Here is a 21,632-nt window from a genome sequence, read left to right on the forward strand (position 1 = left end):
GAATACAAGCAGGGGGAATGGGAGAGGGAGAAGCAGGCTTCCTGTGGAGCAGGGACCTTGGGATCATGACCTGAGCTGAAGGCAGACGTTTAACTACTGAGCCACCCAGGTGCCCCAAAGAAAAAATTTTAAAGCAGTAAATTGACAGGTGCTAAAGAATAATTTGCAAAAATGAGCAAAGTTCAAGGGCAACTAGTTAGAAAAATGAACAGACCCAGGCAGTGTACTCAAAAAGGCTTCTGGGAGGCAGTGAAATTTATTTTGGGTTTTGATAAAGACACATTTGGATTAGAGAAAACTTGTGAGGGGACATGTTAGACAAAGTGGATAATTAACTTCTGTGAAGGGTAAGGAAAGCAGCTTTTATTTCAGATAGTTGTGGAACCATAAAAACAATTAGCTTGTTTTTTCTTACATTGTAAGATTTAGGATGAATAGGAGAACATATATAGCAAACAATCTCTTATAGCTACTCTTCGTTTCTTCCAATTTATTAAAAATCCCAGCTACATTTTTAGTTGCAGATTAGCCCACAAATGCTCTAATATTGACTGTTTTCAATTTTGTTCCGCCAAATTGTACTTGCTATATCATTTTTCATCTAATGCATGTCTATAATTTTTGGCTTTGTTCTCTTACATGACATTAAATGATTGTAGACCAGGCAAAGTTTGTATACTCAGTGACTCCCTATCTACCAGCTGTTGTGTTCTTTTTTCCCCCCTCCTAAGTGGAACAAACTTTCTTCTGCAAAAATTTACTTTAGTCACAAACTGGTGTTTATGGTCATTTTAGAGAGAAAATTCCATAAACCCAAGTGAGCACTGCTGTTTTGTTATGCCATCAGGTCAATGCTGGCGAATGGAAACCAGCATCTCCCAGTGCTCTGAAGTGGGGGCATCTTTTTTTCGGCTTCTTACTGTGAGAAATGGCTGGATTAAAGCAGCAAAATATTTCAATGATGCAGAGCAAAGGTGACTTCCTGTTTTGTTTTAGGGTTTGTTTCCTTCTCTTCTCAATGAAGGCTGTGTTTTCTGACAGTCTGCAATCCTTTTGCTGGGTGAAAGGGCAGGGTGCAGGGCCTCTGTAGGTCATTCCATTTACAATATGCCCTGAGAAGGCAGAGGGGGAGAGGAAGGAAAAGGGGCGGCTCATTAGTGGAAGGAGCAGACCAGGAGGGGATCTGTTTTCTATTTTCTTCTCTAGATTGAGCTAATTTGGATGGGAAGGGTTTTATTGTTGTCATCATCATCATGATTATTATTACCTGTGTGGTGTAATTTTCCTGCGCGGTTCTCTCAAGTGTTAGGTGAAATTGTTGGTGACAAGAGATAAATAATTAGTGTCATGTTATTGTAGTGAGTAAAATCAGAATAAAAAATATCCAAATACTTCAAAGCAGGTAGTTTTTTACTCTTAACCTTAAGAAGCAAAATTCAAAAATTCTAATTCTGCAGGGCAAAGAAAAAAAAAATTTAAACCTGTTTCTTGCTTCTGGTAGCCTGCTTGTAATTATGTATAGCATTTCTTCTTTTCTTTCTTTCTTTTTTTTTTTTGGAAAGGCCTCTTCCCCCCCCCCCCCCCCCCCCCCCGCCTCCCCACCACTTCGTTATTCATAACGCAGACTCGCGTAGACCTGACCCCTGGGTTGATAAGCCTCCACTGCTGCATGCAGGGGGCTGTGTTTTCTGTGACTTGGACATGTAAAGCGACATTGCTGCGGTCCATCCTCCTCAGGTCTGACTTTGTGCAGAGCTGGTGATCCGCAGAGGTAAAGCTGTAGTTTGCTTAAAGACCCACCTCCAGGGAGCGAGGGTGCTTGGGCGGGCTCCCAAGTGGGGAACTTGGGGTACTCCTCCGTGAGGGATTGTGGTTGGCTTCCAGCGAGGGGCTGGGGCCTCTTCTTTGGAGCCAGTGTGGGGATGGGGAAGGAATGCACGTCTCAAGTCAGCGCCGTGTGGGGTTGTAGCATCCGGGCTGCTTCTCCAGGCTGCCCTCCCCTCTGCCTCCAACGCGCAGACCTTCTCTCCTCCATCCCCGCTCCCTTCCCGGGAAGCGGAGCCGGCGTCGGAGGGCTGGGACTGCACCCGGCGGGGGGCGCGGGCGGAGCTGCCTCTCTGGCCAGGAGGTGGGAAAGTGAAGAGCCGCGGGTCCGAGGCACAGACCTCGCGTCGGGGCTCCTGCGGCCGGCGGGTCCTTCCAGCCTGCGGCGGTCGCTGCAGCTCACACCAAGAGCTGGATCTTTTTGCTCAGCCTACAAGACCTGAAAACTCTTAACTGCACCCTCCTCCCCCATTAAGAGTCTTTTCCCTCTGGTTTCCCCTCCATCCCCCGCACCCCTCCCCCCGCCCCCTACCTCCCCCCTTGGAGAATTTCATGCTTCTGTTAGCACCTTTTCGTAATCCAGGGGACGTGACAGTCCAGAGCTCCAAGTGCCTCAGCTGAATTCTACTTTTGTTTTTATTTCTCCCTCGCTTCCTCTTGTTTTCCTCTAATCTGATTCATCTGCGAGGTCTGACGCTTCTGCCAGAGGGAGCAAGGAATAAAGAGATGCTGCTGCCCCAGAAGGCTTAGACGTCGGGAAAGAAGAGCCAGAGCGGCAGGGGCGGCGGCGGCAGGAGGTCGGTGGAGCTCGTGGGACCCCATTGGGGGAATTTGAGCCAAGGACACTGAGATCGTCGGGGGAGGAGAAGCTCCCAGATCATTGTGTCCACTTGCAGGAGGGGAAGAGGGGACCGCGGAGCGGGCCTCTCGGCGTGCTCGGCGCTGCTCCACCCTGCCCCGTCCTGCCGGGATCATGGTCTGCGGCAGTCCGGGAGGGATGCTGCTGCTGCGGGCTGGGCTGCTCGCCCTGGCTGCGCTTTGCCTGCCCTCGGTGCCCGGAGCTCGGGCTGCAGCCTGTGAGCCCGTCCGCATCCCCCTGTGCAAGTCCCTGCCCTGGAACATGACCAAGATGCCCAACCACCTGCACCACAGCACCCAGGCCAACGCCATCCTGGCCATCGAGCAGTTCGAAGGTCTGCTGGGCACCCACTGCAGTCCCGATCTGCTCTTCTTCCTCTGTGCCATGTACGCGCCCATCTGCACCATTGACTTCCAGCACGAGCCCATCAAGCCCTGCAAGTCTGTGTGCGAGCGGGCCCGGCAGGGCTGCGAGCCCATCCTCATCAAGTACCGCCACTCGTGGCCCGAGAGTCTGGCCTGCGAGGAGCTGCCTGTTTATGACCGTGGCGTGTGCATCTCTCCCGAGGCTATCGTCACCGCGGACGGAGCCGGTGAGTCCTGACCTGGCCCAGCCTCTCTGCTGACCTCCAGCCACCCCGCTTCTCGCTTCTGGGAGTTTTTGCTACTCGCCTTTTACTTTCTAATTCTGCCTTTTTTTCTTGGGATCGCTTCTCTTAATCACCCCTCTGTGGGGCACCACTTCTTTCTTCTGTCTTCCAGACTGATGCACTCCGTGCCAGTAGGTAATCTGTCTTTCAACAACACACACTTCATTCCACTCCGGTTACACTTGTCAACACTGACCCTGCACTTTCCAAACTTTACATGTCCACCTAGCCTCATCTTGTATGAGTGATGCTCCCTTCTTACTGTCTTAATTTGTTTACAGTCACTGCACTTTCTTCCCGGATTCTCTTGCACTCTCAAGCATCCATTTTCCATAGCTTTGCTGTTTTAGCCGCTTGTCAAGATTGTGTGGTGAAAACAGAAAACCGAAGCACCCTTTTCTTCGAATCATTAGAACTGCCTAGATAATTTCAGTAACCTTACTCCAACCCACAGATGTTAGTGGTATGTGTTTGCTGAAAGTCCAATTTGAGCAATTACCTTCACCTTAAATTTCCTCCTCCTTTCAATGAGATAAATTGTTCTTCCATTCCTGACTGAAACAGCTGTGAAACATTGCTATGCGCTGCTAATTGGCTTCTGTGACTTGTTCCCAGCCACAGAGCTGGCGAAGTGAAATTGCCGGGCTCTTTTCACATTCCCACATGCCTTCAAGTCCTTTTGTAAGTGACATATGGATGAAAGGAGTTATATTTAAGGCGTGCTATCATCATTCACTCATGTAATGTTATTTTTAATCTCAGCCCTTATCCCATTGTTAGGCTCTGCAAGTATGTCTTTAATACCTTATTTCATGCCCTTTGTTCTGTGTGTGCATCAACCACACATTCATCTTAATTTTTCCTTACCGAAAAGCTGGATTGCAGTTCTACATTTAATGGAATCAATCACAAGTTGTTTTCTCACTAGTGTTTGGTCTAATTTTGACACTCATAACTCTGAAGACCTCAGCTAGACCTAGTTCATTATGGTTCATTTAATTCTCACTCAATGTCACTCTTACCAGTTACCCCTGAACTCAAATTTCACCCTCATAGAATTTCATATTTTATGGTTGGTCCTTTTTCATACCCCCCCCTCCCCCCACCGAGGAACTCTGTTATTAGATGTGATGACTTGATTGCCTCTTCTGTTCATTTCCTGGGCATCAGTTTTTTCCTTCTTCTGCCTCTCAACTTGCTCAGCCTATGCTCATGCCCTTAGTCCATTTCTAGGTAATAGTTCTTGGTTGTCAGAAAAATGATGTGGGGAAAATTGCTTTCTGTGCACATTGACCTGCTTAACGGAAAGTGAGTGAAGAGGCAAAAAGTACAAATAGCTGCAAAACCAACACTGAACAGAAAGATTCCAGAAGATTTTCCATCGTCCTCTCACTTAGCGAATCGGTCTTATATAGACCTATTGTCCTCTTGATTTTAATCAAGAGCTAAGAACTGGTTGTATGCTATAAGCAGAAAGGAATGTATTTCTTATTAATCTTTGGGCTAAAAGAGCACTCTTGAGCCTTTGTACTCACTAACGTCACAGGCTGCGCAGAATCTGGAAGAGCTTGGTCAGTTGCTGCCCTGGTTTGCCAGGCACTTAGAATCAGTTAAATGCTGGCGCTTCACTCAGGCCAAGGACTAGGAATGAGGTGGCTGTGGTTCACTCTGAAATGCTTTCCTCCCCTTAAAGGAAAAGACTTGCTCTGAAACCTCTCTTAGACATGGACCTCAGATGAGAGAGGTTTGGCAAGGGTAACAGCTTTCAAAAACCATGGTCAATATGGATGGGAAGCCGTTTCCTTAAGTGTCCCTGAATTACCTATCATTGGGGACCAAATGCAGAACAATTGCCTCATTGAAGCACTCAAATAGGCCATGCATGGAAACAATTTGTCTACGTGGGACCTGGTTTCTGAGCTGCTTTAAAATGCCATAATATCTGCTTTGTTGACAGCATCTTGCTAGAAAAATAGGGAGGGTTAGGTGGCAGTGGGAACCGTATTTTTGTGACAGTCTCCCTTTACCACAACCTTCAGTGTAAGTCCAAGACACCAGCGGCAGGAGGCAGCTGCAGGGGAGGTGGGGATGGGGAACGGAGAGGTGGAGTCTACCCCCAAGGGTCTCCTGGCTTCCCAGGCCAGCTTGCTGAAAATTGCATTCCCTATCCTGGGTCAAACTGTCAGGCACCTGGAATTACTTAGTAACTACCATATGTGGCCAGTTTAATTTACGATGCAATATACTCTTTGGTTCAGTGGGATATGATAGTTCACGAAGCCCTTTTTTTCCCTTCCTTTAGGTATAAACAGAATTGCTTATGTTTTATGATTAGAAACCAGTCGAATACAAAAATGAGGTCTCCCTGAATAAAAGGGGCCACCCTTCACATTCCTTCAATGCCAAGAGGATTTTTAAATCCTACCATTCACAGGGGTCTGTTCCCTGCACAAACAAGTTTAGGCCCATTTACAAAGCAAAGTCTTATTGAAATGGAGTAGTGCTTCAAACTATGTTTTGCTTTCAAAATACTAAGGGCCAGCATACATTTAAAAAAAAAAAAAGGCTCCTATCCTGACCATTACCAACAAATTCCTATGACATTTGTTCTCTTTCCACATTGTCTGTTTACTATGGAGCTGTGGCTTCATGCACAACTGCTTCATCTGAGAATTCATTTTGGCCAGTTCAGACCTCGAGTCCAGGCTTCAGGATCGTGTGTGGCAAGTCAGGAGTGCGGGCCGGGAGCCCGGCAGACCAGGCGCTGAATCTGGACTCTGCCTCCTCTCGAGTGTTATTATGGGAAAATTCTGTAAACTCTCTGATTGAAAGTTTCTGATCTGTACCATGGAGACAGCCCGCCTCTACATCCCCCCGGGGCCTGGTGAAGATGAAATGAAGCAGCATCGTACCTGGGACGTAGTCCCTGGCAGATCGTGTGGCTGCTTTGCTCTTTCGCCACGATGATCGTCGTTCTAGCAAAGTGAGGTGTTCTTTTTTGAAGTGGTATGCTGGTCCACGCAGATACAGCTTAGAAGTTTGATCACTTCAGCTCTGGAAACCAAGCTCTATGCCGGGACCCAACTGGAAAAGCAGATCTTCCTTCTGAACACATAAGCTTAATATTGCATTTTCCACAAATGGACCTGGACCTCAGGCTCAAGAATAAATCCCTTTTGGGAGCACCAGGAAGAAGGAATGAGTCTGAGGGATGTTGGTCAATTACAAGTAGTTTATCTTGGAAATGTAGCGATCAAGAATTTAAGAAAACTTGTGGTATGATATTTACCAGCTATTTATTCAACACCCATGGTTCGCCATGCCAAGGGCTTTATAATCAGTCCTCAGTCACTGCTGCTTTCCATGGCGGTGTTAGCTCGTCAGCCCAGCGAACACATGTCTCCACATCTCTCTCGCCTGCCTGTGCTGCACCCGCTTTCAGGTGCAGGCACCGCTGTGCACTCCTTTCTCCGTGCTCTGAGGAACAGGCAGCCTTTTCTTTAGCTCTGGTCTGCAAATATTTGAGGGGCCGAATACCAAGAAGGAAGAATTATTTAGTGTGATAGGAAGGCAAATGGAGTGGGAAGGAGAAATGGAAATTTTAGATTAAGGCCAGAGAGAACCCAGTTCTAAGGATCCCTCATTCCATAAAATATTGAAAGGCACTCCGGACGGGGTAGGGAAGAGGGTATCTCCGCGAGTTCTGGTATTTCATTATAGCTAACCTAATTAGTGGTAATAGAATCTTGCGTAGTCCCCAAATCTTATTTTAATAACTCCTTTTCTATTTCATTCCTACTACCAAACTTCCAAATCATTGTTGCTATAAATACCAAAATCGACTCCGTTCTGTTTGGCCTTTGTCTTTCCACGAGGTGTATAGAAAGAAGAGCTACAGTTTTGAATAATTAAGAATTGGTTCTGTTTCTGCAGTTTCACAGTTTTAGAGGTAGACGCCCTAAGTTGGAATTCCAGTTTTGCCATTAATGTTAGACCTTGAGCAAGTCATTTGAGATTGACATTGGGAATAGAGAAGAACAAAAGAACTCTTCATATGAAGTGACTGACAAATGGCCAAGCAGAGTCTGAGCGTTTAGCAACAACAGCTAAACAACAATATGTCCTCTCAGGAGAGGGATCTTGGGCAGCAACAGAATGTACCAACATATTCTGTCTGCTGTTTTAAGTGTGTTATGCATATCGACTTATTATAATAACTCCGTGGTAGGTATTTTGAAGAAAAGGAAGCGGAGGCGTACAAGTGATTTGTGCAAGTTCATAAAGCTATTCAGAGAAAAGATTCAAGCCAGAAGCCATTCTCCACTACACTTCCTGTCTCATGAAGAAAGAGGTGATTCATAACTTTAGAAAGAATCGGCGTCTTTTGACTATCAGATTGCAGTTAAAGGATCAAATTTTGTCCATTGTATTTTGAAAGCCCACTTATATGTAGCTTAAGAGAATAGAAGACAGCCCTGGACAGGGATTCCAAGAGATTAGAGATAACTACCTCACTGCCCTTTTGAGATAAGAGTGCATTCCAGACTCTCACATCTAACCCAGAGCCCCTCAGTCTCATCATGCCACAAAGTGAACTCCTCATTTCCTTAGCCTCATCTGCCTATACTTTTCTAGTATCCTTTATATGGTTATGAGGCCCCAGCATACCCATGCTCCAGGCCTGGGAGTCAGCTTTGATTTTTACCTTATTTTTTTTTAAAGATTTTATTTATTTATTTGAGAGAGAGAGAGAGAGAGAACATGAGCAGGGGGGAGGGGCGGAGGGAGAAGGAGAAGCAGACTCCCTGCTGAGCAGGGAGCCCAACACGCAGCTCAATCCCAGGACCTGAGATCATGACCTGAGCCCAAATCAAGAGTTGGATGCTTAACAGACTGAGCCACCCAGGCACCCCCAGAGAGATAATTTTTGTATAGATCATTTGTGTGTTATGATTATTGGACTTGTTCAGGAATAAAACCATTGGCATGTTACTTTAACACTTGGATACATTTATCATGAATAAAGTCTTTGAATAGGGTAAAAGTCATTAAATTAATAGTATATGACTGAGTTGAACTAATGTTTTAGAATTAAGTATTTGTTGCCTATTTATTTGGTGGTTACTATCTTTCCTTGTATATAGCTTTTTAAATACCAGATGAATAAAAATGAAAAAAAAATTAAAAAAAATCCCAGATGATCATTACTAAGCCTGTGAAAGTAATTCATTAATTGTAATTTTGAGTGCTATTGTCCTAAAATGGTATTTAGCCACTCCTTTTTAATTTATTCATGATACATCCTATAAGGAAAAAGGACAGGGGAAGAATGTTATTTTCTGTTAGGATAAACAGATATTAAACTCATTTAACATAAAGTGTTAATACAAAATTAAAACTTATATAAAAGTTTGGAGGTGAAGTATCAATAAGAAGAGATAGCGAGGTATAGCAAGTCTCAGCATGCTGTTTTGCTGAGGCACTCTTATTCACTAGAGGCTATGTTCTTAAATAGAACACAGAAGAACTTTATATAAGTACTATTTACTGTGTATCACTACCATTTTCTGGGATTATGGTAGAGTCATTGGCAATTTCCAGTTATTACCATGTCTATTAATCGTACTGGCTTGAGTGGCCCTTGCATGGTATGCTTGCTTTCTGCTGAAGAACTGTTTAGTTTACAGGTAACAAAGGGCATGAGAATGTGTTCTGAATGCTTTCTTGATGCACTAAGAATTTAAATATATGCTAGTCACGTGTGATACATCTATTTATTGAAGAGATGTGTTTGCTTCTTTTAGTTAAGACACAAGTGTTAGGTGAACGCTTAATATATACGTGGACTTTATTGTGTCAGAAATTTCATGAGACTCAAAAACTTACTAAATCCTGAAATTTTATGTGCAGTTGATGAGGATTCAAGAAAGTGTATCATCTCTCAATCACACAAAAGAAAAGATCTTGTTCTTATTTGACCTAAAAGTAATAGAGTGCCAAGCTCATGGCACTAATAAGAATCCACTTCCTTGAGACTTCTGGGTTCTTGCCCAAATTAAATTCACAACTGAATTGGATTTTTATACGGGAACTTTTGAAATAATAATGAATAAAGTATAATTCTTTCTTTATTCTATCACCTTTCAGATTTTCCTATGGATTCTAGTAATGGAAACTGTAGAGGGGCCAGCAGTGGTGAGTATATCACTATCTTCCTAATTTTCGTTTGTTTTCAAATTAGTCTTTGTAACCTAGATACTCAACTCTAGGTTACATTTATGCCCTATGTTTTAAAAGTAAACTTTAAAAATTATATTTTATTTTAAAAATTAGCATATAACAAAATTGACCTTTTCTCTTGGTCTTTAAAAATTGTGTGGATTTCATGAGTTCTGTGGATTGTAATGCATGGGTAGACTTGTGTAACCCCTACCACGATAAAGATACAGAATAGTTGTTAACACCTCAGAAGAAACTTCCTCATGCTATCTCTCCATAATTACAAGCTTCTGTCACCCTTAACCACTGGTCATCACTGATGTATTCCCCACTCCAGCTTTGTCTTTTTGAGATGATCTTATAAATGGAATGGTAGAGTATGTAACCTTTGGAGATTGGCTTGTTTCACTTACCATAATGTCTTTGAGCTTCATCCAAGTTGTTGCTGCATGTAGCAGTATCGATTCGTTTTAATTGCCAAATATTTTATGACTTGAGTCTATTCCATTTGTTTAGCCATTCATGTCTTGAAGGATTATTGGGCTGTTTCTAGTTTTTGTCAGTCATGGGTAGATCTACTATAAATATTTGTGTAAGGGTTTTTGTATAAACATAATTCTTCATTTCTCTAGGGTAGATATCTAGGAATAGAGTTACTGGGGTTATATGGTATGTTTAACTTTGTAAAAAGCTGCCAAACTGTTTCCAAAATGGCTGTTCAGTTTTACACTAGCAATGTGTTAGAGTTCCAGTTGTTGTGCATCCTTTCTGGCATGTGGTATTTTCAGGTTTTTATTTTTTTAATCCTAGCTATTTTAATAGGTTTGGAGTGATAGCTTACATCTATGAAAGTAGTGCTGTATTCTGGATATAAAGAACCATGTTTTGGTTCCATTGATTTTTCTCTATCGTTTCTCTGTTTTCAATTTTATTGATTTCTGCTCAGTATTGCTTTCCTCTGCTTGCGTAGGATTTATTTTGCTGTCTTTTTTCCCCCCTTAAGCTGGAAGCTTAGATTATGATTTGAGACTTTTCTTCTTTTCTAGTATAGTAATTTAATGCTATAAGTATCCATCTAAGGATGGCTTTGTTTGCTTCTCACAGAGTTTGATAGGTTTTATTTTAAATTTTCTTCTGTTTAAAATATTTTATAATTTCCCTTGAGACTACCTCTTTGACTCATGAATTACTTGTGCTGTTATATTTGCTGCTATTTGGAGATTTTTCTCTTGCTTTATGTTGTTATATTTCTAATTCCCTTATGATTAGAGAACATACTTTGTATAATCTTGATTCTTTTAAATTTGTTAAGGTTTATTCTGTGACCCAGGATATGATTTATCTTGGTGAAAGTTTTATTTGAACTTGGGGAAAAATATGTATATTCTGCAGTTGTTGGGTAGAATGTTCTTTATTTATTTACTTGAGAGAGAGAGAGATGGAGATAGAGAGAGCACAGGCAGGGAGGAGAGGGAGAAGCAGGCTCCCTGCTGAGCAAGGAGCCCAATGCGGGGCTTGATCCCAGAACCCTGGGATCATGACCTGAGCCAAAGGCAGACACTTAAATGACTGAGCCACCCAGGCGTCCCGGGTGGAATGTTCTTTAAATGTCAATTAGATTAGTTAATACTGTTGTTTAGTACTTTTATATTCTTGCCCATTATCTGTGTGCTGCATCTATTGATCACTTTGAGATTAATATTTAAGTCTCCAAATATTGTAGACTTTTCTATTTCTCTTTTCAGGGCTATCAGTTTTCTTTCATGTATTCTGAAACTCTGTTATTTGGTGCATTCACAGTATTTTTATGTCTAATTGGGGAATTGACCATCATGTAATGTCCCTCTTTATCTCGTAATTTTCTCTGCTCTAAAGTCTATTTTCAGGGGCGCCTGTGTGGCTCAGTTGTTAAGCGTCTGCCTTCGGCTCAGGTCATGATCCCAGGGTCCTGGGATCGAGCGCTGCATCAGGCTCCCTGCTTGGCAGGAAGCCTGCTTCTCCCTCTTCCCGCTCCCCCTACTTGTGTTCACTCTCTCGCTATGTCTCTCTGTGTCAAATAAATAAAATCTTAAAAAAAAAAAAAAGTCTGTTTTCTTTGATATTAATATATAGCTTCTTCAATTTTCTTTTGATTGGTATCTGCAAGGTAATCTTTATCCTTTTATTTTTAACATACTTATATTATTATGTTTTAAATAAATTTCTTGTAGACCTGGTATAATTGGGTCATTTTTTTGTTGGTATTGTTTTTTTGTCCATTTTACCAATCTTTGTCTTTTGATTGGTGTGTTGAGACCATTTACATCTAACGTGATTATTGATATGTTTGTATTTAGATCTACCATTTTATTATTTGTTTTCTGTTTGTTCCTTATCTTTTTCATTCCTGTTTTCTATTTCCTAATTTATTTTAGATTATGTGAATGTCTCTCGCTCTCTCATACACACACACGTATATATCTGTGTTATATATATATTTTTTTCACATGATACATGTATCATGAGAATATATATACCTATATTTTTTCTTTCAGACATAAAAAATGTTTCTTTTAAAGATTTATTTATTTTGGGGGGGAGGGGCAGAGGGAGAGTGAGAGACAGAATCTCAAGCAGACTCTGTGCTGAGTGTGGAGCCTGATAGGGGGTTTGATCTCATGACCCTGAGATCATGACCTGACCTGAAACCAAGAGTCAGATGCTTAACTGATTGAGTCACCCAGGCACCCTGACATTAAAAATGTTTTAAACAACTCAATAGGAGAATAGCCTACTATGTTTACACAGCTATTTTTAATTTCTATCATTTTTCCCAATTTCTAGTATTCCTTCTACTTGAAGAGCATCCTTCAACAATTCTTTTAGAGCAGTTCTGGTGGCAACAAATTCTTTTAGTTTTCCTTTATCTGAAAATGTCTACCTTTCACCTTTATTCTTAAAGGACATTTTCACTGGATATAGAATTTTGGGTTGGCAGTTCATTCAGGCTTAAAAAAGTTATTCCACTTACTTCTGTCCTCAGTGTTTCTCATGGGACATTGGTAGTTATTCAAATCATTGTTCCCCTATATAATTCATCAGTTTTCTCTGGTTGATTTCAAGAATTTTTCTTGGTGTTTAGTTTTTAGGAGTTGGATTATGCTATGTCTGGAATTTGATTTCTTTGGGCTTATCCTGTTTAAGGTTAAGTGAGTTTCTTGAGCCTGTAAATTTTTGCATTTGTCAAATTTAGGAGGCTTTCAGCAACCATTTCTTCAAATATTTATTTTTACAGCACATTCTCTTCTACTTCCAAGTCTCTGATGATGTGAATGTCAGAGCTTTTGTTATTGTCCCACAGGTCTCAGAGGCTCTGTTCATTCCCCTCCCGATCTTTTCTGTTTCTTCAGATTAGATAATTTCTTTTGGTCTGTCTTCAAGTTCATTGACTCTTTCCTTGATCATGTCTGTTCTGCTATTGAGCCCATCCAGTGAATTTTTTAATTTCAGTTATTACAATTTTCCATGTTCAAAATTTCCACTTGGTTCTCCATTGTATCTTCTATTTCTTTCTTGAGACTTTCTATCTTTCCATTCATTTCAAGGGTGTTCACTATTACTTTTTGGGGATTTTTTATAAAAGCTGCCTTGAAATTATTGTTGGATAACTTTAACATTTGTGTCATCTGATTTTTTTTCCTGTACATATTGAGATTTTTCTGGTTCTTCATCTGTGGAGTAATTTATTGCATCCTGGTCATTTTGATTATTATGTTCTAAGAATTTGGGTCTTATTTAAAGTTCTATGAAAAATGTTGACATTTTTATTTTAGCAGGAGTCAATCTTGCTGGGTTAAAGTAGCAAATTCTGACTTGTCTTCTGTGGGTTGTGCTTTCAGTATCCGTTTCATTGTCAGTCTTTGCAATGCCTTTCAGATCCATTCCATGTGTATCCTACCCAGTGGCCAGTGTGAGATCAGGGCAATATCTGTCCCATAATTTAGTTTTCAAAGTCTATGGTATACTGCTTAGTGTCAGATTCCTATATACCACAGGTGAACCTACCAGTTCATAAACAATTTTATGGAATTTTTTCTAAGTTCCTCCCTTTCTGTGGTCGTCTCAGTACTTTTCAGTTTGTTGGGGGCTCCCCAGCTTTGGGCTTTTGGCCAGAAAGCTGGAGCTTTATTTATCCCACTCTCTGATGTACTTCCTGTGACTGATCTGCATCGAGGCCAGATGGGGGGAGGACAAAGCAATGGGACTTTACCCCAATCTCTTGACACTACATGTTCAATCAGAAAAAAGGTTCTCTAACATCAGCAGTTTAGGCTTCTGAGGGCCTCCCTTGGTGCAGCTATCGTCAGTACTGCCCCAGGATTTCTTGAGGGATACAAGAGAATGGAGTGTTAGAAGACCTTTTCCGACTTCTTGAGTCAGAACTAGAGGGCTTCTCTTGAAGAATTCTGTCTGTGTTGAAACTAGGCTGGAGGGTACCAGAAGGGAAAAATTGATGATCCTACTACCAGTTTGATAGTATTGGTCTTCTTTCCCAATCCTCCTGCTACTATTTACTTTTTGGAGTCCTTAAGTAGTTGCTTCATATATTCTGTAACTGTGTTCAGTGGGAGAGACAGGGTGGAGTCTAGTTACTCCATCTTACTGTAAAATAAGCTTTCAGTGAAGTATGATATATGTGGGAAAAAAACCCCACAAATCATAAGCATGAAGCTCAGTGACTTGTCACAAAGTAAACACTCTTGTGTAACCACTGCACAGATTAGGATATATACTATTACCAGCGCTTCAGAAGCCTCCTTGTGCCCCTTCCAAATTGCTCCTTCCACCCTTCTTTCCAAAGGTAACTACTAGCAGAAATTCCAATAGCATATATTAATTTTGCCTAATTTTGATCTTTTATGAATATAGTGTGTGTGTGTGTGTGTGTGTGTGACTTCCTCTGCTCCTTATTATGCTGTGTATAGTAGTACTTCTGAATTTTCATTGCTGTGTAGTATTTTATCATATGAATATACCACACATTATTCTAATGTTCTTGGATATTTGGGTTGTTTCTAGTTTTTATTTCTATGATTAATGCTGTATTTGCTCTTACAAGAACATTATAACTACAATTAGTTACTGTATACCTTTTCTATTTCACTTTCCTCTAGGAATTTGCACTGATTTGGGTCTGTGTGTCCTGCCTTGTAAGGTGTCTTTTCTTTATTTTTAAAAGATTTTTTATTTTTTTGAGAGAGAGAGAGGTGTCATTCCCCTCCACAGCCTTGATATTAGTGGGAAGTTCTTTTATATTTGCTTTCATTTCTGATTTAGCCTCCACAGTTGACACATTCTTTCCTTTTGGACTGGACAAGCTTCCCTGAGCACATCCTTTCCTTCTTTATAGCTCCTTGAGTTCTCAACACCCACCATTCAAAGTAGAAACAACAAGTAACGGTTGCACTTCACCCACCCACCCCCGAAAAAAACCCAGCTTTAGTTGTCTTTCAATGTGTTGAATCCCTGTCATAATAAAAATATTTAATGAAAAAAAAGCAGGAGGAATTAGGTTTTCTTTCTTGGCTGTGGAGGATGCTGGTGGTGGGAAGGCTTAAGGGAAGATCTAAGAATGGGAAACGGGACTTCCCAGTAGAAAGTAGCCAATCTGGTTTTATTTGTGATAATCAGTCAACATTCAACTTTGAATTTCAACTTTCTTCCTGACTTTGTTAAATACTATTAACTCTATACTTCTCTCCAAATTCAAGGGAAAATGGAAACTTAGAGGGAAAATACCATTCCTTTTCTATTGAGAATCCTGTAACTTTAAACTATTAATGTCAGAACAAAACAAACTATTAATACCAAAAGAACTACTTTAGTTGTTAATTTACCTGCTCATCCTCTATAAGAATTATTCCACTGAAACGACCTGAGATCATGACCTGAGCCAAAATCAAGAGTCGGATGCTTAACCAACTGAGCCACCCAGGTGCCTCTGCCTTGTAAGGTGACTTATATGTGGAAGTGGAATATTTATTTTACTGAGTTGTAAATAAGTTCAAGATATGAATTTTCATTAGACTGTGGCAGTTTTCACTGTTGATTTCCATTGAATCTTGTCAGAGTGACAAGGGCTTCCCAGAGGCAATGTCTGCCAAAGGTGCCCAACAAACATTTATCTTGTGAAAAAACGTAAGTGAATGAAAATGACTTATTTAGAATTATTTCATTACCTTCTTGATGCAATTGAGAATGTTTTGGCAGTGTCATAAAATCAGCTGGAAATTACCGGTGTCTAGCCTTGGTTCTATTTTAATGATCATTCCTACTTTATATTTGATCAAAACAAACCACAAGGCTCATTTGTATAGTATAATTGGTAAGTCAACATTTTTGGCCAAGTGCAGGCATGTGCTATCAAATTGTCCAGAAGTTATGGCTAGAATAATATAGCACTTCAGTGTGTCAACAAAAGAAGATGGCATAAACAATACTATAAATAATATGCGAAAACAGTTCAATGTGTAAAACTACCTGGAATCAATGTCATTTCCTGGGTTTAGTGTTTACTGTTCCTCTTTTACAAATGTTTCCCTGTTTCCTGGTATAATGGGAACGATGAAAACCAACCAACCAACAGGCAAAACCAAGATCATTCTGCTTGCAAAAAAATGCACTGACGTAGTCACATGTTCTGTAAAAAAAATATAAATTATTCACACTCAAAATTTTATGCTTTGGAAAAATGGAGCAGCTGAGGTTGATAAAACAGGGAATGAGGAAGGTACAAAAACACTGTAACCCACATAACCTCACTTTCAAAAGTGTCAAGCTATTTCTGCCTGGAATTTGGAAAAGAAACTCCAGTTAATTTATCCTTTGTCGGAAGTTTAACAATTCTTTTCTTTTTTCTCTCTTTTCTCTGTTCTCTTATAGAAGCATAACCAAATTACTTTTCTGATTTGTTTCTAAATACAAAATCAGGCTGTATTGACCTCTGAGCTTCCATCGGATGTATTTTCGAATCACGGAAACATTAGCAGTATCCCCAGTGTAAGTTGGGTGCTCTACAAAGTTTTCGCTAACATCTTCCTGCCCCTATCTCAAAGGTGCTTCAGAGAAACTCTTCTGGGGGGCTGAGGGGCAGCTGCTGAGTAACTGGATTCCTGATTGCCTGCACCTGCCAGGTCTGCCCCAGCTACCCCTCTTCTGGGGATGGCCTAGGCCTGGCTTGGGTAGTATAGATTCATTCTCTCCCTCTCTCCTTCTCCAAACTTCTTTCCTCCCCTTTGACTTCCTCCTAATTTAGAGAAGGAATTTGTTTTTTTTCCTTTGGTGCAAATGTTTATTGACAATAGCAGCTGAATTAACATGGGGGCAACTTCTGCCCTTTGCTGGAAAAAAATTAGGGTAGATAAAAAGTAGTATATTTACGGGGCACCTGGGTGGCTCAGTCGTTGAGCATCTGCCTTCAGCTCAGGTCATGATCCCAGGGTCCTGGGATCGAGCCCCACGTCGGGCTCCCTGCTCCGTGGGAAGCCTGCTTCTCCCTCTCCCACTCCCCCTGCTTATATTCCCTCTCTTGCTGTCTCTCTGTGGCAAATAAAATCTTTAAAAAAAAAAAAAAAAGTAGTATATTTACAATTTTATAACAGCCTATAAGTATATGCGTCCTTTATTTTATTACTTTGCAATATTTGACACTTTTGACTCATTTTTATTCATAAGCATTCTCCTCCTCGAGCTGTTACCCAAATCTGCTGGTGCTTCTCCTACCCCCCCAGCAGTGGGCATTCCCTGAGGCTCTGTGCTTGGTCTCTGCCCCTATCTCTCTGCAGTGGTTTCTTCCCACTGGAGTGCAGCCAGCTCCATGGGCTTAGTTATCACTCTTGTGACTCCAGGTCTTATCACTGCCACGGGGAGAGCACCACATTTCTCCTTCAGTAAACACTTCTACCCGGGCCACCTAGTTGTACTTCAAATACAACCTAGTTAATAATTAAAGTTATCTTTGTGTCACAGATTTCTTCCTTGCAACTTTCTTTTTTAGTATGTGGCACCGTTGTTTTCTCAGGTCCTCAGTATCGAAACTTCATAGTCTGCTAATTGGTCCATCCACCCCACTGTTCCTTAGAAATGTCATGGCCGCCTCCTCTTGCCAGGCATACTGTATACCCGGGACATGGGGTGAGGGAGTGAGCAGTGACCGCACCTCCCTTTTCTGCCCTGTTTTCTATGTGCTTGAGAGGGCTAGATAGATACCTGATGTTCTTTTTTTTTTAAGATTTTATTTATTCAAGAGAGAGAGCGAGCGTGCCAGAGAGCCCAGGTGGGGGAGCGGTAGGGAGAGGTGCCAGGGAGAAGCAGGTTCCCCACTGAGCAGGGAGCCCAGATGCAGGGCTCCGTCCCAGGACCCTGAGATCCCAGGACCCTGGGATCATGACCTGAGCCGAAGGCAGATGCTTAACCGGCTGAGCCACCCAGGCACCCTGATATATGATGTTCTAAAAGACTGTGAAGCCCACTTTATGTTTTTGTTAATTGAGCTCTTTAGAGTGTATCACTGAACATAATACTTCAGCTCTCACAGGAGAAAATGAGCAAATCTCATTGATTATATTTTGTATATCCTGAATGACCCTTGGATCCAGAAATGTTGTGAAGGACAGTTTATTTAAAAATTTCCAAAGACCTAAATCCTAAAGGAATAAACTAAATTTCCTTTTCTTATTAATACAGTGTTAGTCCTCTCAATCTTAAACAGTTCCCTTTTACAAAGTACAAATTACTATGAATAGAGACCTTTATTACAATATTTGAGGTTTGTTTTTTAAGCTAAACTGAGCAAATGTTATTTTTGCTTTTTAAAGCCTTATTACCTATGTTCACCAATCAACTGCATTGCATTTTCCACATACTGCTCTTATCCAAAATAAAATCTAATAGATTCTTTGCCTTATGCTTATGATTGGGAAATAAATATTATTTTAAACATATAATGAACAGCTGCTGAGTCATGGCACAGTTCAGTTTATGGAAAAATGAAAGGAATGTCTCATGAATTTTTATGTTATTGGTACTTTATCGATATATAATTCACTTACAGTAAAATGTATAATTAAGTGTATGCCACACTGAATTTTGGCAAATGTATACATCTATGTAGCTATCACCCAGATCAAAATAAAGACATTTCCATCACCCCTGAGAATTCCCTTGGGCCCAATCACCCACCCCACTGTGAGGCAAGCACAGATGTTATTTTTATCACCATAGATTAATGTCTGTTTTTCAGATTCATGTAAATGGAATCATATAGTACAATATTCTTTTGTGACTGGCTACTTTTGTTTTTGTGTAACGTTTTTGAGATTTATCCACTTCTGTGTATCATTTCATTCTTTTTTGTGGAATAGTAAACCCTTGTGGGAGCATAATACCAATGTGATTTCTCAATTCTATTTTTTTATATAGTTCCCCCCAAACTAAATGTAATACATATAAAAGTTTCTATCTCTAGGAAAAAATTTAGTAAATTTTTATCTTTAAACTTAAACTTTTAAAGTTTTTTTTTTTTTTTAAGATTATTTATTTATTTATTTGACAGAGAGAGACACAGCTAGAGAGGGACCACAGGCAGGGGGAGTGGGAGAGGGAGAAGCGGGCTTCCCGCTGAGCAGGGAGCCCGACACGGGGCTCGATCCCAGAACCCTGAGATCATGACCTGAGCCAAAGGCAGACGCTCAATGACTGAGCCACCCAGGTACCCCTTTAAACTTAAACTTTTAAGTATAAACTTTAAACTTTAATTTTTAAATCAACTTGCAGATGTTTTTGGTTAGAAAGTCATCTCTTCTGTTTCATCATCTGCTCTTGAATTTGCATAAAATATCTTCAGATCTTTTTGTTTATATATTACTACTACTGCTAAGAGCTAACATTCAGTGGATGATTTACTAAGTAATAGGCTTTGTGCCCAATTCTTTAAGTGAATTATTCTTTAAATTCTTAACAATAACCCTATGAGGTAGACAGTATTAGATAGAAATAGATTTTGCCGAAGGTAACTTGCCCAAGGTCACACAACTGGGAAGGAATGGAGCTGGGATTCAAACCCATGTGCCCTTAATCATTTTGTCATATTCTCTTGCATTCTAATACTTATTAGAATGGTTACATATGTGATCATTTTGGCTTGCTAAGTTTGATCCTTCCAATTTTGAATATGTACATGACAATTCAAATGGACTCCTTACATCAGGACAGAAATTAGCTTGGTCTACCTGAATCAAAATAGCAGAATCTGGTACTGTTGAAAAGCCTGATTGTTTAATTTTGGTGGGCACCACAGTTCTGTAGGTGGCAAGGAACCTTGGACAAATAGTCCTTCTCTTATTCATTAGGTGGTCTTTATATATAATGGATTAAAAATCCCAGTGAATCTTGATTAAATCTGACATTTATGAGGCAGGTATACCAGGTACTGTGATAAGTATTTTATGTGTATTCCCTCATTTATTTCTCCCAGTAATTCTGTAAAAGATAAGTCTGAAATTACCTAAGGGCGTACTTATTGACACCTCTTATAGGTGAGAGCTGGATCTCAGTAAAGAAGTCATAGTTAAGAATATAGAGATTCAAATTGTAAAAATTTATTTTTTATGCCTGTTTTAAAATTTGTGGTTTGCTCCTGTTTCTTAAAATGGAGGGAAGAGGGCAAGTGGGCTTGTAGGGTCAAATGCCAAGATATAAAACATATAATACATTTGGTACAAACTAAAATTACTTAAATTCTAATCTGATTAGAATGAGTCCATCTTGAAAGAATTAGAGTAGAAATTGTAAAACAAATAGAATTATATTTTCTTTAATCCCCACATACTTTTTGACAATAGATCCTGCACACAGATATAAGATGTCTTCTCCTAGAAAACACAGAAAATTACTAATTCATAGATAGTAGTATTCCAAAGTCATGGTACCTGAAAAGCTATAGGGGTTTTAGAATCCAGCAGAGGAAGTCAGTTATAGTCTTATGGCTCTGGATGGGGCCCAGCAGTAGGGAATCTCAAGCAAAGGTCAAGAATAGAAAATTGTATCACCCTTAAGCATGACCTTGAACAGATTGCATTAAGTAGTGAAGGTCCACTGAGAATCAAATTTCATAGTTTTATCAGGTACTTATAATTCTTTAGATCTTATGAAACCATATGACTCTAAAAATACTATTATCACTGTTTTCAATAAATGAGCCCATTTTTATGAACAAAAATTTGAATAAAGGAGGATGTGATTACTTTCCTCTCTGAACTATCTTTATAAGAAGGCTTGTTGTTGAGACAGTGCATGGTGGGTGTGGGGAACGGGGGGTATCTCCTCTGAGTTGCAAACCAGGTTCTGTGGAGCTCAGGCATGTTAATTTTGCAAACTAATGTTTGCATGAGGGTGATAAACTCATGTTTGTATGAGGATGATAAACGGTCTTTACTTTCATTAGCAGAGAAGTAGGAAATCATTGATTCTAGGAGAGTGCCTGAGAGAACCAAGTAAAAACGTGAGGGAGAGCTGCCAGAGGTGGTTTCATGATGGAGGCCCATGAATGCTTGTGGGTTATAGGACGCCATGCTGTTCTGCAATTCAGGATGTTATACTCGATCCTAGATGTTGAGGCGAATGAATTATTAATATAAAACCTTCCCCACATTTGAAGAATTTTTTTGTCACTTATTTTTGTTGTAGCCAGCTCCTTTAACTTGTTCATGTATTTTTTTTCCTGAGATGAAAACACCAAGGCAGTTCCTTTACAACCTTTTCTTCTCAACCAAATCAATATCTAATGTTTTTTGGAATGCAACCAAATCAATATCTAATGGTTTTTGTGCAAAGCTCAGTAAATAATAGATTTTATTTTGCCACTGTGGAAACCAAAATTTAAGAACCTTGTGCAGTTGGGAAGCTGGGAGAGGGACACTACTAGCAACATTATTAGCAAATTAAAGTAGAAATGATGATAATATTACTGGCTCTCTAAAAAGTCTGAGAAATCAACTATTTATAGTAAAAGAAGAAAAAAAAGGAGGCTGTTACTCTGATTTA

General features: G+C 40.3%; 1 protein-coding gene across 1 annotated transcript in view; it reads left to right on the top strand.

Moving 5' to 3' along the window:
* Positions 1 to 1,620: 1,620 nt before the first annotated feature.
* FRZB (frizzled related protein) overlaps positions 1,621 to 21,632 on the top strand; it is a 33,131-nt gene continuing 13,119 nt past the window's right edge. Inside the window, exons 1-3 of the mRNA XM_035007591.1 lie at positions 1,621 to 1,771; positions 2,513 to 3,275; positions 9,480 to 9,527. Coding sequence (XP_034863482.1) covers positions 2,798 to 3,275; positions 9,480 to 9,527 — 526 coding nt within the window. The 5' untranslated portion in view covers positions 1,621 to 1,771; positions 2,513 to 2,797. The remainder of the gene's footprint in view (positions 1,772 to 2,512; positions 3,276 to 9,479; positions 9,528 to 21,632) is intronic.

Source organism: Mirounga leonina, unplaced genomic scaffold, assembly GCF_011800145.1.
Source record: "Mirounga leonina isolate KUSES-001 unplaced genomic scaffold, KU_Mleo_1.0 Mir_151, whole genome shotgun sequence".
Classification (NCBI taxonomy): Eukaryota; Metazoa; Chordata; class Mammalia; order Carnivora; family Phocidae; genus Mirounga; species Mirounga leonina.